This window comes from Pelmatolapia mariae, linkage group LG6 (assembly GCF_036321145.2).
Source record: "Pelmatolapia mariae isolate MD_Pm_ZW linkage group LG6, Pm_UMD_F_2, whole genome shotgun sequence".
Classification (NCBI taxonomy): Eukaryota; Metazoa; Chordata; class Actinopteri; order Cichliformes; family Cichlidae; genus Pelmatolapia; species Pelmatolapia mariae.
Genome location: NC_086232.1, coordinates 18,441,987 through 18,457,650, shown reverse-complemented (window position 1 = coordinate 18,457,650; position 15,664 = coordinate 18,441,987). Strand labels below are relative to the sequence as shown.

Below are 15,664 nucleotides of genomic sequence, written 5' to 3'. Positions count from 1 at the left end.
TTAGATCATGTTATTGTCCAGGTTCTGGGGAGGCCAGTCCATGACTGTGTGTTTTTATATCCAGGTATGTTTTTACTGAACTGGCAGTGTGTTTGGGATCATTGTCATGCTGAATAATGAAGCTGTTGCCAGTTAAAATACTTTACAGTTGGCTTTGCATGGTGGATCAAAATTTGATGGTACTTTTTGGGGATAATCATTCCATAAAATCTGACCCAAATCCCCCAAACCATTACAGAGCCTCTACTGTCATTTACAGATGAATGTAGAGACTCACTGTTGTACCTCTCCTGACCTTCCTCATATATATTGATGAAAATTAATCCAAAAATTTCCAAATTGGAGTCCATAAGATGTGTTGCCACTGATCCATTTCTTGGGTAACGTGGCACACGTCAGTCTTTTATCCCCGTTTCCCTTACTTAAGAATGGCTTCTTTACAGGCGTCCTTCCACTGAGACCATTTCTGATGATGCTTCAGCGAACGATATATGGATTAACTGAAAGGGCATATTCATCTCTTGGGTCATGTATCAGGATTTTGCTGAACTTTTTATTGTTAAGGACAGGAATTACACATGCTGTTTATATGCTGTAGATCGGGGGTGGGCAACTCGAGGGCCAGTGTCCTGCAGGTTTTAGATGTGTCCTTGATCCAACACAGCTGATTTAAATGGCTAAATGACCTCCTAAACATGCCCTGAAGTTCTCCAGAGGCCTGGTAATGAACTAATCATTTAATTCAGGTATGTTTTCCCAGGGTGAGATCTAAAACCTGCAGGACACCAGCCCTCGAGACCTGGAGTTCCTCACCCTTGCTGTAGATTGTTTTCTAGGCCTGCCAACTTCCCTTTTGTCTTCCACTTGTTCAGTTTCCTCAAGATTTTTAAGGACACAAAGCATGCCCAGCCAAGACACATCAAATATTAAGCCAGTGGGTCTTTGGAAATCAACTTGTTTGTGCACAAATACAATTTTATGCCCGTCAAACTGTGTTTTTCATACATTCAACAAAATCTGGAACAAACTTGTGTTTTTGTGGCACGCTGGTGGGAACAAAGCGCCTAAAAATACAATTTAAAAATTGGTTCTTTGCTAAGTTGCTTGTTATGTGTAGACACGAGATCTGTTCATCCCTTGAGGTACAGTAGATGCTTAAATGATTCCTCTGAAAGTGGCCAGGTACAAGAATTGGACTGAAAGTGAATTAGAAAGTGGACAATGATCCACAGAAAACTTTGAAAGGGCTTCAGAAAGCCTGGAGAACTACTGCTCAAGGCCACGTCTAAAACATTACAAGAACATCTCCTTAGCAGTAAAATATAAATAAATAAGGGGTCCCTCAATACTTTTGCACAGAACTTATTTATTAATCTAGAGTGAAAACAAGACTAAATTAATATCTATGAGGTTCAATGAAGAGGCTCAAGTTCAACTTGTTACAATTTTCGATTCAGAAAATCGATCAGTGCTCGCTGCTTACTCAGATTTTTCGCATTTGTATTTGTGAATGGAAAATCGACAAAGTTATGGTTTTAAGTCACAGTCACACTTTTCTGAATCATGGGTTCTGCTGACGTAAAAGCGGATGCACCTCGTATGAGTGTCTATGTTTGTGTGTGTGTGTTTTATTCAGGGAAGAATGAAAGTGTTATGTAAAACGCCCAGAAGCCCCCCCCCCACCACCACCACCAACAACAACAACAACTCCGCAACACACAAACGCAGTTCCTTTGGTTTATTTGAGCCAACTATGCATGACCTACTTTGGGAACCTTTCAAGCTGAACAATTAACATTTTTTGGAAGTGTCTTCCTTCATGGCATCCCTTCCATGGAGAAAGTGACAAGACAAACACCAGGCTTAAACGTAAGCACTCTGGCACGAATACTTGGGCAAGCTCTAATTAAACATGAATGATAAAGGCATGCCTTGTTTGCTTAGTCAAATATATCAGGATACAAGAGGAACACAATTATATGCTGAGAGAGTGAATCGAAATGGATTCTCTCTGCATCCTCTCCACCAAAAATGAAATATAGATCTAATTGGTTTTTATAGCGCTGAATGAATAATATCCAGCCAGTGAAAGAGACATCACCTTGCATTTAGATCAACAAGCGGTACTTTCTTTATTTATGACAATAGCAATAGGCTCTTATGAGCAGTTAATCTCTATAATTTGTGATTTAATATGCGCATATTTTCCTCTAGTTGCGGTGTATGACTAAATCGCCAAACTGACCCACAAGACTCATGACTCAGGAGATGTTCAAGAGCACTTGTGAGAAATCATTGAGACTTCTTGCATGCTAGGTAAACAAAGTACTTGGTGCACAAAAGACGGCCACAGCATCTCACACAGCAGCACGCCACAGAAATCAGGGCAACACACAGAAGCATGCACTATGCTTTGTTGCAGCTCCGGTATTTAGTTTCCACCTCCTTTATGCAGTTTGTTAATAACCTCAACAAAAGAAGGGAATGTCAGCGGTAGGTAATAGAGGGTAGATCTCCAACTACAGGACCGGCCTAGTGGAAATCTGGCCCTCTGTCACCAGACTGTGTTTCAGGAAGAAGTTCAAGTGAGGACAAGACAAGCATTGAAATCCCAGGAGTCTTGGCCAGCAGTAACCACACTTTTATTGGAGTGTCAAGTCCGGCCTAGAATGTGTGCTGTTGTTCTTGCTGTTGGCGACCATGGCGGCAGCGTTGTGTGCTTGTATGTGTGTGTGTGCGCCTTCATGGCTGTGTGTGGGAGAGGCTGAGTGGGAACTTTTAACATGATTTCTTTTCTGTGCAACAAAAGCATCCGACCATTGTGCTACACAGTATCATCTGGGTTCTTTTAAAAAGATTACATCCACTGTAGGCATCTACTCCTACACTCTGGTAGCACAAGGTAAAAAACATATCCATTCATAAAAGCTGGAAAAGAAAACCGGCTTTCACTTTATCCTCATGGCTATGCTTGTTAAAATAAGGGTGGATATTCTGATTAGATCCGTACTCGATTTAGAGCTGTGTTTAAGATTATTTTATAGCCAAGGAAAAATAGCTAAACTCTTAGCTAATGTAATTTTGCTCTTCCGGCAGGAGCTGACAAATGAATTCAACGTTACTGTGTTGGAGCAGTAACAGTAAAGGAAGTAATGGAAACAGAGCGTTGGACAGAGCTGCTTGCAACACCAAATCTGGTAGAAGCGAAAGTAGAGCTGACAGAGGTGAGAATATGCCTCTTTTAGAGCTGGGCGATATAAGATTTTTTCATATCACGATATGTTTTTTTCATTTCAGGCGATAACGATATATATCACGATATAAGCCAAATAACTATATTTGTAAGATTTAAATGTGCCGTCGCTCACAAGTAAAATGTGAAATAATCAGCAGCTTGTCTTGATTTTAATATTTATTTCCCATAATAAGTTCAACAGGGTAGATGTACTTAAGGAACGTGAGACTTTTTCAGATAAATAAAGGCAAATATTGCAAACTACACAAAAGGCAGCCGCTAAAGCGTTTAAGTTTCAAAATAGAACAAACAAAACAGACTACTAAATTGTCAATTCCACTTAGAAACAAAATATTAATTCTAAAAATAAATCTTAGTTTGTTTTACAGAAGAACAGACAAAATTGAGTAACTTTTGTCAATATCAAATAAACTGAGAACTAAAAGGAAATTCTCAATCTCTCCTTGTTGTATAGCTTAGCTTTTCAAACAGTTTTAACAGTGACTTTAGTCTGACAAAAGCTGAATGACGAATTAGCACTTTCATGCACCGGTTTATTGTATTTCCAGACTTGCTTTCGGCACAAATTACAGTGCGCGCTACTCTGTTTTTTGTCAGACTTTAAATACTTTCACACTACGGAACTTCTATGGCCCTTCCGTTCGACAATCTCTCCGGCATTGGAACCATCATTGTTTTTTTTCTTCGGTAACCTTCGCTCACGCTCTCGGTTGATTTTTCTCTAGTCGGCAAACTCATTTCCTTCATTACCTGGGCAGCCCGGCTGCAAAAACAAATACACATGTGCGGCTTGGCACTTGTGCTGTACGTAACAAGTCACGTGACGTGACGCTGCGGCTGCGATTGGTTCGGCTCTGCGCTACTTAATTTGGATTGGCTGTTCTTCTTTTTTTTTTTTAAGAGGACAAGAGAGTTGAGGCCTATCGCAATAGTTTAATTTTTCTATCAAGAAAAAGTTATTTCGCAATACATATCGTTATCATTTTATCGCCCAGCTCTAGCCTTTACATTTTAATGATGACCATTACTTCCCCCTTAAAGCACCATAAATACAGTTTGGGCAGCACGACAAGCCATAAACATAACACCGACATATTATCACCTTATAAAGTTGTTGCGGTGAACCTCTTAGCAAAAACTACCAGATTATCCAGCAAATGCAGACATATCAAACAAATGAGCTTTTGTTTGATATGAGAAATCTCAACATTTACGCCCTTTTACCTCTGTTTGGGTATACAGCCACACCCAATGAGATATGTGACTATTCAGCAGCTATACTTACTAGTGGATTACTTTATATGTCTGCTCACTGCTCCTGAGAAACTGGTTGGTCTATCAGTTTTTTGTGGAAAAGAGTGGCCCGCTGCTGCTGCTGTAAACATGGTTCACACAGCCTGAAAGACCACACCAGGGACAGTTAATAGCTGAGAGCAACTGCAGCACAGCAATAGTTGGCTGTGATGGTACTAAAATTGCAAACACTACTGCCAAGTCAAGTTGGTGATAATTTAATGTCCTCAAAATGCCTAAATAATTGTGATCCAATTACTTGAGTGATACCTAATCAATCAGGAAAAGCTTGGTGATGATTATTCAAAACTTACACTCATTGTCTTATAACCTAAATGAACACACCGGCCAAACAACACCATGAACATCTGACTGAACTGAGGATATCTGCAATACTGAAATTGTGTTTTGAAAAGAACAAAACTGTTTCCAAGCATAAGCCCATAAAACTGTTAACTATTACACAGAGAAAAGGCCAACAACATCACAAACACAGCTTACTATACATAAAATATGTACATTCATAGTCGTACGAACTCCATAAAGTTCCATAAAATACATTTTCACTGCTCTTTACAGGTTTTCCTGAGCCAAAACGCCTCACGGAGGGCTTTTACCGTCACTTTTAAGGATACATTTTTAGACTTTAAGAACTGTAGACAGCTGAATTCACCACTTGGACCAGCTCTTACTATTCATACCTTGAATGCTGCCTCTCGACTCTGCTTTACACAGCCTCCAATCCACCCACACCAACCAGTGCTGGGCTACCCAGAAGACAGAAAAGAACTGAAAGAACTGGATCCTTGTGGTCTCTGTGTGTTCATTAATTTGTGTGTTTCTGCACACGTTTTGTTTTTTTCATTTTTTCTAGACATTAATGCTATTTTTTTATTGCATTTCAATGCATCTGTTTTCACATCAATTCAAAATAAAAGGGGATAAAAATTTAAATGCGTATGATGCGGTCACAAAATGTTTCAGGCAGTAACACTCTGTGGGCTTGACAAACACTGTGTGGATTCGTATTTGTGAGATCTACATTTAAAGTTGATTTGACTTAATAAATCTTATTACACTGAAAATCCATTTTGCATCTACAAGCCGCGGTATCCCACTGCTTTATTTTATTAATATGATTCACGGGCTGAAAATCTAAACCTATTTAGACTACTCTCTGTCCTTACTTTATTCTGTGCTCAGTGTGAGGAGCGCTCGGCAAGACTGGTTTAGTTAAATGCTGCACTGAAGCCAAGAAGACAGAAAGCCCCGTGCACGGATGTGCTGGTGCATTTTAGCATACTGTACTTTGCTTTTTTTACGTGCAGCATATAACTTCATTTAAAACACATGTTAACTCGATTGTAGAAGGATAGGCTGTCTACCTGTCTTTTTATTTAAGGATTATTCTGTATGCCGTGCCAGCGCTGTGGCTAACACATTTTGACTAAATTGGTTTTACGTAATGTAGCTTCATTTTCTTCTAAATAAATAGCGCGTATCCTTTTCCCAGCATCCTTTGAGAGCCCCTTAATAGTGGGCTGTTAACAGCTGGTTACACAGTGTCAGGGAAACATTTCACCAGTCTCTTCCTAAACCACCAGACATATATAGATACATGCTACAAATATACATATCTATTATTTTGACATGGAGTTATAGTTTTAGATCTAGTTTGTTCTTTATTTATTTATTAATAATTTTTGTCTACATGTGACAACTAAAATCTGCATGACAACATGTCTTCAATCCTCATAAAGCTAAAACCAATGTATTAGTTAAAAAGTTCTACTATGCTATTATGTGCTAGTTACACACATATATACATATATAAATATGATAAATCTCATCTTGCTCACGAGCGCATAAAACAGCACTCACGCTCGATGAGTATCAGGGCTGCACTTGAGACATAGTTAACAAGAACTCGTACACACTCAAGATTAAGAGAGTTTTTCTAAAGCAGCCTGACATTCATTACATTTTATTACACAATAGAAGAAGAGCAACACTAATACTCCAGAAATCTGAACTTGCTCCTTGAAGTTTGCCAGAATAAGTGGTTTAAATGATATCCAGCACAATTAAATGATCATAGTCTTCACTTAATTACTACAATATAATTAAATATTCACCGGCACACATGAGAGTGCATATAATTAAAACACTTGCGCGCAACAAAAGACAATATCTCTGCCACACTGTTATGTCTGCTGGGCAGACACGTGAGAGCCGAAGCCATTCCCCAGCACCTTCACCTGTAACGTCCTTTTTCACAACCCAAAGAAACAGCTGTCCGCTTCATAGTCAGGAACCCATAATGCACCGGGAGCCCCTGTGCATGCCTGGTGTTGGGGTTTAATTGGATATTAGTATCCAGCAGTGTCTGAATTAATCAAATCATTTCCATCCATTAATTTAGTGGAGGAACATACAATTAAAGCCTTATTAGCGCGCTCTCAGGAGTATGCCTTTTCATCCCTCTGCAGAACATTGAGAGTTGGCCAGAGTCCAGCGTGAAGCATTCTCCTTGCTCGAATCTGGTGCCTCTTCACGACGTGCTCTAGTTTAATCTATAGAAACCGGCTGCGAGTTTAAAACAAATGAAAGTGTCTGTCAGCGCTGGGCAACTTTTCCTGTTGCTGGGCTGAAAGCTACAAGTTTCAGCCAGGGCTTATTTAAATTGAAAAAAGCATTGTTGGCTTAGAGTTGTCGGATTATGAAATTATAAGGTTAGCACTGACAAGTTTTAGAGAAATTCTATGTGGTGAAAAATTGCTGTGAAAACCAACACAAAAATGCCCTAAATAGGGTGAAAAGAGATTTGGAGATTTAGGCTGTGAGCAAACATAATCCAGAGCCCTAATGTAGGTCATTTTATGATCATTACCATATTTATATATCTTCAAAACTGCAGCGCACTCTTTTTTTCCTCAAAAAAATCTAATAAATACAGAAATGATACATTTATAACACATATAAATAAATGAACATCTCTGCATTCAAACTTCTAATAACATGCAATATTCCATTCTGTCTTTCTACTTTATCCTAGCATTAGGTTTAAATTAAACGTCGCACAAATACAAATATTCCAGGACTCCTTTTTCCCCCCTTCCTCCTCTGTTCTGAATCTAAGTTAAAACATTTTGCACAAAGTAATCCAGACTGCTCAGATGAGCAGCCATTTTTAATTAAAACCATTTACAGAGGAAACCAAAGTGAGAAAAAAAGAGCCAAGGGATTTAACACTCTGTCATCCAAGGCTTCAGCGGATCAAAGAGTTTTAGTTGTGCTTTTTAATGGTTACGTAACATTTTTGCCTATGAAATATTGGGCCCGGGTACCATGCAGTCAGTCCAAAGCTGGACAGTACCACAGATTTTCCTGCAGTGCTTTTTCAAATTTCAGGCAGGATACACTAAGCCTGTGTTTATGCCTAAGTATAGCTGTCAATCAATACAGCACCAGTAGTACAACAGGAAACTGAAAGAAAGCAGTAACCTCTGTAGAAAAAAAGCAGTCTTGCCTTCTGCCTAATGCATATATATATATATGTATACAGTATGCGTGTGTGCGTGCATGTATTGTATGTACACATGTATATTTGCATCTGTCTGCTTCCCTGTCTGCCTGACTGCCTGCCATGTGGCCCACCTCTTACTGTCATCCTGTCTGACATTATGGCTAAGCTGGATCTCATTAGGACCAAGGTGGCAGTGATCCCGTCAACATCGCTTTGGCTCCTGCCATATGGGTCGCCTCCAAGGTAACGGGGCTGTATCAGTCTCCTCAGAGCTGCAAGCCTTGTTATAGCACATGCACAAACAAGCAGACGCAGTATCTACTTTCTAGACAAGTGTGTACGTATGAAGCTGAAAAGCGCGTCAAACGGGAGAAAGCGTGTAATTTTGATATGATAATCAGGTCAAATGTTTTAGATGCAAGAGAAATAAACACTGTCACAGATACACACAGGGGCAGGCACAGAGCACAGAGTGCTTGCTATCTATGTTTAACACATAAAAGAACAAAAATTACACCAAGACAGAAAAAAATTTTGTGAGGTGTGAACAAGGTTAAAAGGAATTCATCTGGTTATCTTGTGTCACTGAATGATGGTTATTATAAGTACATAAACTTTTAATACAGGGGTGTGAAACCCATCGCAGATCACAGACCACATGCAGCCTAATTTGATGTAAGTGTTATATTTCTTTCAGCGTGCATTGACTAACTATTCATGTTTAATGAACCATCCGTTTACACAACAGAAGATGAGCAGAATTTTAAGGAATCTTAAGAAATTTAAGTGCAATTTCAACGTTTTTTTCTGTTTTTCACATCAGTCGGTTTACATTCATTAGAAACAAAACACCAGCGTGGGCACGGCTCTTTGCCTTAACCACCTTCCCCTGAAGACGTATGGCTGGCTAAGGGTAACGTCTTTGTCAGTAAGCAGGCTGTAAAACTGATGATGTTTCAGATCTTTGTCTCAGATGAAATTAACAGTCCAGACAATCACTCCCATAACATGAGCCTATCTTAATGAGCTGCAGACAGAATACTTCCTGGTGCAAAGTGCACTGAAAAGTGCTGCTCTCCCTCTCCACGATTTTCACTTCCGGCGGACCCTTTCACGAGCCTGTTCTGGCCCGCTCACCTTGTGTTTGACACCTCTCTTTTTAAGGTAAATTCTAAACAGAACAATCAACCCCTTAGAAGCAGTAGCAATTTTATAGATTACATTTATATTCTGCAGTAAATCATACTTCTAGTGATGACCTAATTGAATATCCAGTGATCAAGCGCTTTATTATGCCAGCTTTTTCTAAAATAATTTCCCTCCAATCTGAATGATAGTAACTGAGCTGAAGAAAATGATAGAAAACGGCCGAGAAATCAAAAAGATCTGCAGAGTTTTTTTGTTTTTTAAAAAAAAAATTTAATTCAATCAAGAAAACTTTTGATCTAATACATGTCCATTACGGGGTTCTGTGCAACATCTCGGCCCGAGCTCAGCTTGGACTTGGCATGATCAGTCAAACATAGCAAAGCAATGTACATCAAAATCCCAGCGGAGGCTCGGATACAGTGCTGCACTTATCTTACAGCAAGCGTCTGAGTTTTATCAAAAGCGATCCAAGTAAGCAGGAAGTCATTTATGGTTTTGTTTAGTGCGTCTTTGCTCGAGCTCATAAAAACTGTGAATTTATGACATCCCCAAGCATAAATAGATTATAGCAAAGTGTATTTTATAAAGCACTACGAGGCACTCGCTGTTATTTAAAAACATTTATAATACGTGCAAATTCTCCATATACCACAAACCATTCTTTGATTTACTGTAAATAAACAGCAGCATCCGTCACTGTTAGGCGAATATAGCAATGTATTTTCAGCAACACAACCGTGTGTTTTATGGCTTACCGCTGTGGCATTCACTATTATTAGTCGTGCTGATAATTCACCTCCTTCACATGCAGCCGGGACATTAGAATACACTGGAACCACAACAACTGTGTCAAAGTTCCACTATGTCAGATTGGCAGCTGTTATAGATTTTTTTCCCCCTTCGGCCTGTTTGTTTTGTTCCAGACACCCCACCACCACCACCCTCACAAAAATCAACTGTTTATTTCATCAGTTTGGCAACCAAAGCCTGTGATCAATCATTCATAATTTATAATGCTGCCAAAGGCCTAGGGCCCATAAAAGCAGATATTTGCATTACACAAGGTCTCAGCTAGACCTTCTGATAACAGACCAATAAATTTTGTTGTTGTACGTACACACAGGCCCCTGATAAGAAGCAAACTTTGCCTCTGTTTTACAGTAGAACACAGGCCTGTAATAAGAGAGACGATGATGTTGTGGTCACATGCTGCTACAACAATGACCTGGACCCTGTCCTTTAATTCCTGTTCCCCCAGCCAGCATCCCGCTGCCTTTCCCAAGCCCTGTTGTTGTTGTTATTATTTTGCACTTCTCAAAGCAAACGCCCTAAATCCCCTGTGCAACAGGAGTCCCATTACAAAAAAACTAAACAAAAAACTGGCTCTCCATCTATGGGAGACTCTGGAGAGGCATACTATTATACAGGTATACTGAAGAGAAAAAACCCCCAAACATGATTTGATATTTACACTAAACAGGCACACACAGAGACTGCCTAAATACACCTTCTTCTTCCTTACCTCGACATGCCGTCCGAGATGCAGTTCTGACCCGGATATCCTTCACCTCTGGCTGCGAGAGACCCCTGGGACATGCCCGGGTGAGATTTCCACGACTCCATTAACGCCGTTACGGGTGAAATTAGATTCAACAAAGGGTTGGTCTGGTCCCTCACATCGTGCCGCGTGAAAGACATTGTTCCTTGCGCTCCAATCTGGTAATGGAATGAGTGTCCACCGGAATTAACTCCAACAATGGCGGATGTGGACATGCTGTTATTCTCTTGGTAATAGCTGCCATCTGTGGCTTCCTGCTTAACCCCTTTAGACAGGACATTGTTGGAGAACACATCAGACTCATAGTTCCCATTCACAGAGGAGACAGGGGGTCCTAAGATACCAGAAAGACTGTATTCATCAATGTTATTCCTCAGGGACAGATAAGTGGTCTCAGACGCAGAGAAGAGGCCAATCGATGGTGACTGCTCACCGTAGGGCTGTTGATTCATACATCCCTCACTTTTGTTTGGCTCACTCTTAATCTGTGTGATAAAGGGCGTGCTGCTCGCGTTACATTTGGAGCTGCCTAAACACATGCTCCTGAAGTCAGTCCCAGGCTCGTTCTTTATGTACTTAACCATCCCCATCTGATCTAAGCCGACGTTGAACACCTCCCCGTCTACCATCTCTACTTTAGGGAACTCGAAATTCTTGAAGTCCGTTTCTCTGGTCAGCCCTGCTTCCGGGCTGTTGGTGTCATTCTGCACCAGACCCAGTCCGTCAGCAGGACTGGACACAGGAAACCCGCCAGAGGAGGGGTTCTGTGGGCTGCTGACAGTCATGGTGCCTGCTGTGGCCGGACTGGAGATGGAGGGCATTGCTGTGTTGCAGTTGTTGGTGGTGTTGCCAGAGCAGCTGCCAGCTGTTGGGCTTGAGACAGAGGACCTAATGTTACATGTAGTGCTGCAGGATGGAGGGGATCTCACACTACTCATGCTCTGAGGACTGGACATGGGAGACCTCATGACATTGAGCGGGCTGGTGAGCGGCGGTGAGCCCACGGTGCTGGACTCCACAGGGCTACATGTGACTGAATTCCTGCGCTTGATGTTGGCTAGAGTTGCAGCACACGAAGTCTGGCTGACAGGGCTACTGACAGACGAGCACAGAGGCGCAAAGCACGTAGGAGGACTGGTGGTAGACGACACCATATTGTTGCTGCCTCCAGGGCTGGAAATGGCACTGGAGGTTTGGGGACTGCAGGACAGAGAAGAGGCCAGCATAGATGCTGAGCTAACCGGGGTCCCCGTGGTGCATTCTCTGGGAGTCGCGCTAGGCTGCTGGAAACCAAACGGCTTCAATTTGGGGCTCTTTGTGGGACCACATTGGTTCTCCTCTAAAGGCCGTCCACATGCTGGATACAGCTTGCCTGGGCTGGTATTGGCTCCCTGCTGGTTAAAAGCAAAATCTGCCTCCCTGGCAGCATTCATATACAGGCCCATAGACTCAGCCACAGTCTTGGAAAGCTCTTTGGAGTCCATTTCCTGCTTATGACCAAGGAGTGAGTTGTTGAAGTGTGGGAGAACAAATGGCTGGTTCTGGCTGAGCTGCAGCATTGGCTGCTCCTGCTTTTTTGTATTGTTGTCTTTGCAGTCGGTGGCCGGGCTTCCAGCAGGGCAGTTGACATTAACTATGTCCATCAGGATATCACTGCCAGTCAGACTTGAATCCTCTGTACTGCAGCAGTACTCCATAGTGCCAGGGACCTGAGGCCATCTGTTCTCTGTGTCCTTTCCATCAAAGAAACTTTGGTATCTTTTGGTCTCCATTGCTGGCTCATTGAGTTACCTAGTAAACATGGCAAACAGACAAAAAAGAAACAAAAAAAGGGTCAGTCGAGCTGCAATAGTTGGCAAAGGTTTTTAAGAGTATTTACTTTCTGATAAAGAGACTACGTAAGATTACGTTACATATTCAGGATTATGCCATTTTATTTTCCTTTAAATCTAATCAGTCTCCTGTTTATAGCTTATAAAAAGTTGCACTTAAGTGAAACCTAACAAGGCAAAAAAAAAAAAATGTGGAGGAACTGAAAAATTTCTGAGTGTGAAGCCTCTGTTTGATTGTTTTATTTACACGGGCAACATTTTTTAACATTAAAATGTCTCTCTTTTTTTTTTAAACAAGTTAAATCTAATAAAATCCAAAATAAATCTGTACAGTATTTCCCTCTCACACATGATTCAAACCCCTTATCGGCGCACTACAGGGAATGCAGCGATAACTTAAAGAAACCCAGACCACAAGGGTTAATTTATCTGTGCGTGACGTCGCCTGGGCTTTTTTTTTTTTTAATTCCCACCTCTACTGCGTCTCTATTGGCCAGCTCGGCCAGAAATCCAGCAGCTTCATCAGGCCCCATTCATGGATTGGCCCGAAAGCTGTCACTCAATAGTTATCGCTCATGCAGCCACAACATTGCTGCGACACAACTTGAATTGTTGTTTTAGGCGGCCGGAGCGGCTTCCCTGTGTGCTAAAAACGATTCAACATCACTGGCAACAATCGGACGATAAAACACAACAAATTGCATTGATTTCTGGCTGGTTTGGGGTTAATGTTCAAGCTATTTATTTTGCATGCAACGGTGCAAGTCCGCGAAGGGCTCGCAGCGAGCGGCCGAGATATCGGCGTTAAAGTGTTGCTGTCTGCAAAAAAGACAGGCTGTCCTGTGCACATGTGCAGAGAATTTGAAAGTAAAACAAGAAAAAAAAAAACCCGAACAGCTGTCAGACTCATAATTCCCCTCCTTCTTGTCCTGCCTTTGCAGGACATGCACAAGTCTGCATTTTGCGTGTGCGCAGAATACAAAAAGTAGATGAAAAAAGAAGCCAAAAGCCCGTCCGGCTGCTATATTGTTTCCTTTTTTCACTCCTTTTTCTTTCTTTTTGCTTTAAAACTCGCATGTATTGCTTTTGAATGATTACGTGCACTACGATCAAAGTATGAATTATTTAAGCCACTTTTTTTAGACAGAATTTGACAGCCCTATACATATATATATATATCACTCTCCGCAGACAGGTGAGCGCATGCACGTTAAATCCACGAACGCTGCTCTAAATCACGGTGGCGATTTCCTAAAGTGCATAAACTTCTTGGCCACTTTTATTAAGGAGCAGACACGGAGGGGAGAGGCTAACGGTCCCGGTTAAAAGTTATTATATTTCTCCTCCACAGCACCAAGGCCAGTGTCCGTAAGTATCCAGTTCTCCCGACTCCAACTGCGAGGGGGGCTTGCTTTCATTATCACCTCGAATTAAAACTGTACAGTCAAAACACAGGGCTCCGTCCGTCCTTACCTTAATTACGACATTCAGAGTTGTCAGGTGGCTGTGTTGCTGGGCAGCGATAATCCAGAGGACAGAAAAAGAAAAACGCCAAAAAAAAAGAAGCAAAGTCAATAAATATCAACCAACGTGCTCTCCGCCCCCCACCTCCTCACCCCTCTACTCTTTCCAATACATTGTTGCCAGTTTGACAGCTAGACACACCGGAGAAGTCTACTGCGTATTATCACTAGTAATCCTCAACAGCGAGCCGCTGCTCCTGACAGGACGAAACGACAGCGATGGGTCGGACGGCAGCGACGGATAATCACACTCACATTATGGCCGTAAGAAATTTTTTTTTCTCCAAGATTGACGATTCTGGAAAAGAAAAGAAAAAAAAACAGAAGAAGAAGAAGAGTAATAAAAACAAACGAAGGAGTCGAGTCGGACTTGCAGTCAGAGCGACGTCATTCTGTGCACATGGACCCTCCTACTGCAACGAGTGCAACACAAACTCCGAGGAGGGAGGTGGTGGAGGTGGGGGGGGAGAGAGAGAGAGAGAGAGAGAGAGGCAGAGGGGGAGGGAGGGGCTCGGAGCGCAGGTAGACGGAGCCGTCTGGAAATAGGGCACCGAGCTGTTTGAAAGAAACGCTCGTGTGATGGCGACAGTAAGGCTTTCGTGATTTCATTTTTTCTTCTTCTTTTTTTTGTCTGTTGAAGTCCTGCAAGTTTTGTTACGTTATATTTTCTCTCTCTCTCTTTCTCATTTGTGACTTTTCAATATTAGTCATTTCTGCCAACTGACACTTCGGAGATCCCGTCACGGTCACGCACAGCAAGTTTAGACCACAGGAAAGTATTTCAGGTGCTTTCCCCGCACGACCCCCCTCCTCGCACACGGTGAACGTGGAGCTCATGAGACCCTCGCGAGTGCTGAGAGAAGACTGAAATCAAGTCGGTGAGAGCGTGACGGCTGCCCCCCACTAGGTGGAGCTGCTGTTCAGAAACAAATTACAGGGTGGTCAAGCTGTCACTTGATTCCGTCCATGTCAAACTATATTAGTAAAAACAAAAAACCCTTTAATCTCTAATGAATCCAAATGCACACTTTCTGCTTTTGCGTGTTAGACCTGTAGCTTTCCTTCCACATCATCTATCTTCATAAAGAAGAATATAATAATAAAAGCCACAAACAGTGTTTCCTATCTGAGTGTGGACATTCGGACACCTTCTTTCTTTTAAAATGAAGTGCAAGACATCCACTCATCTCTGATGGTGACACATCCGAGTCCATCTGTCTCGCTGGCATGTGGCACCTGACATTCGGTGATGAGATGATTACAGTGCATGGTTAACGTCCATAGGTGCCTTCACTCGAAAGTAAAAACTAAATAAATAAATGTTCTCGGGTTCGTCATTTGTGACTCTGTCATCTGGATTAAGCTGCTGTTTACATTTCACGACCCACGTCTCATGGTGTTGACTTTGGTTTTACTCCAGCAACATCCAATAATCAGTTTAATCTGTGGAGTTGTCAATCACACTTTGTAGGGCTTTTTTTTTTTTTCATATGACTGCATAACAGGCAGTGTGTAGGGGTTTCCACT

The 15,664-nt window shown here is 41.7% G+C and overlaps 1 protein-coding gene across 1 annotated transcript in view; it reads right to left on the bottom strand.

Moving 5' to 3' along the window:
- Window positions 1-14,565, bottom strand: part of nr3c2 (nuclear receptor subfamily 3, group C, member 2) — an 87,949-nt gene extending 73,384 nt beyond the window's left edge. Inside the window, exons 1-2 of the mRNA XM_063476085.1 lie at window positions 14,088-14,565; window positions 10,747-12,573 (exon numbers count right to left, since the gene is read on the bottom strand). Coding sequence (XP_063332155.1) covers window positions 10,747-12,554 — 1,808 coding nt within the window. The 5' untranslated portion in view covers window positions 12,555-12,573; window positions 14,088-14,565. The remainder of the gene's footprint in view (window positions 1-10,746; window positions 12,574-14,087) is intronic.
- Window positions 14,566-15,664: the final 1,099 nt, after the last annotated feature.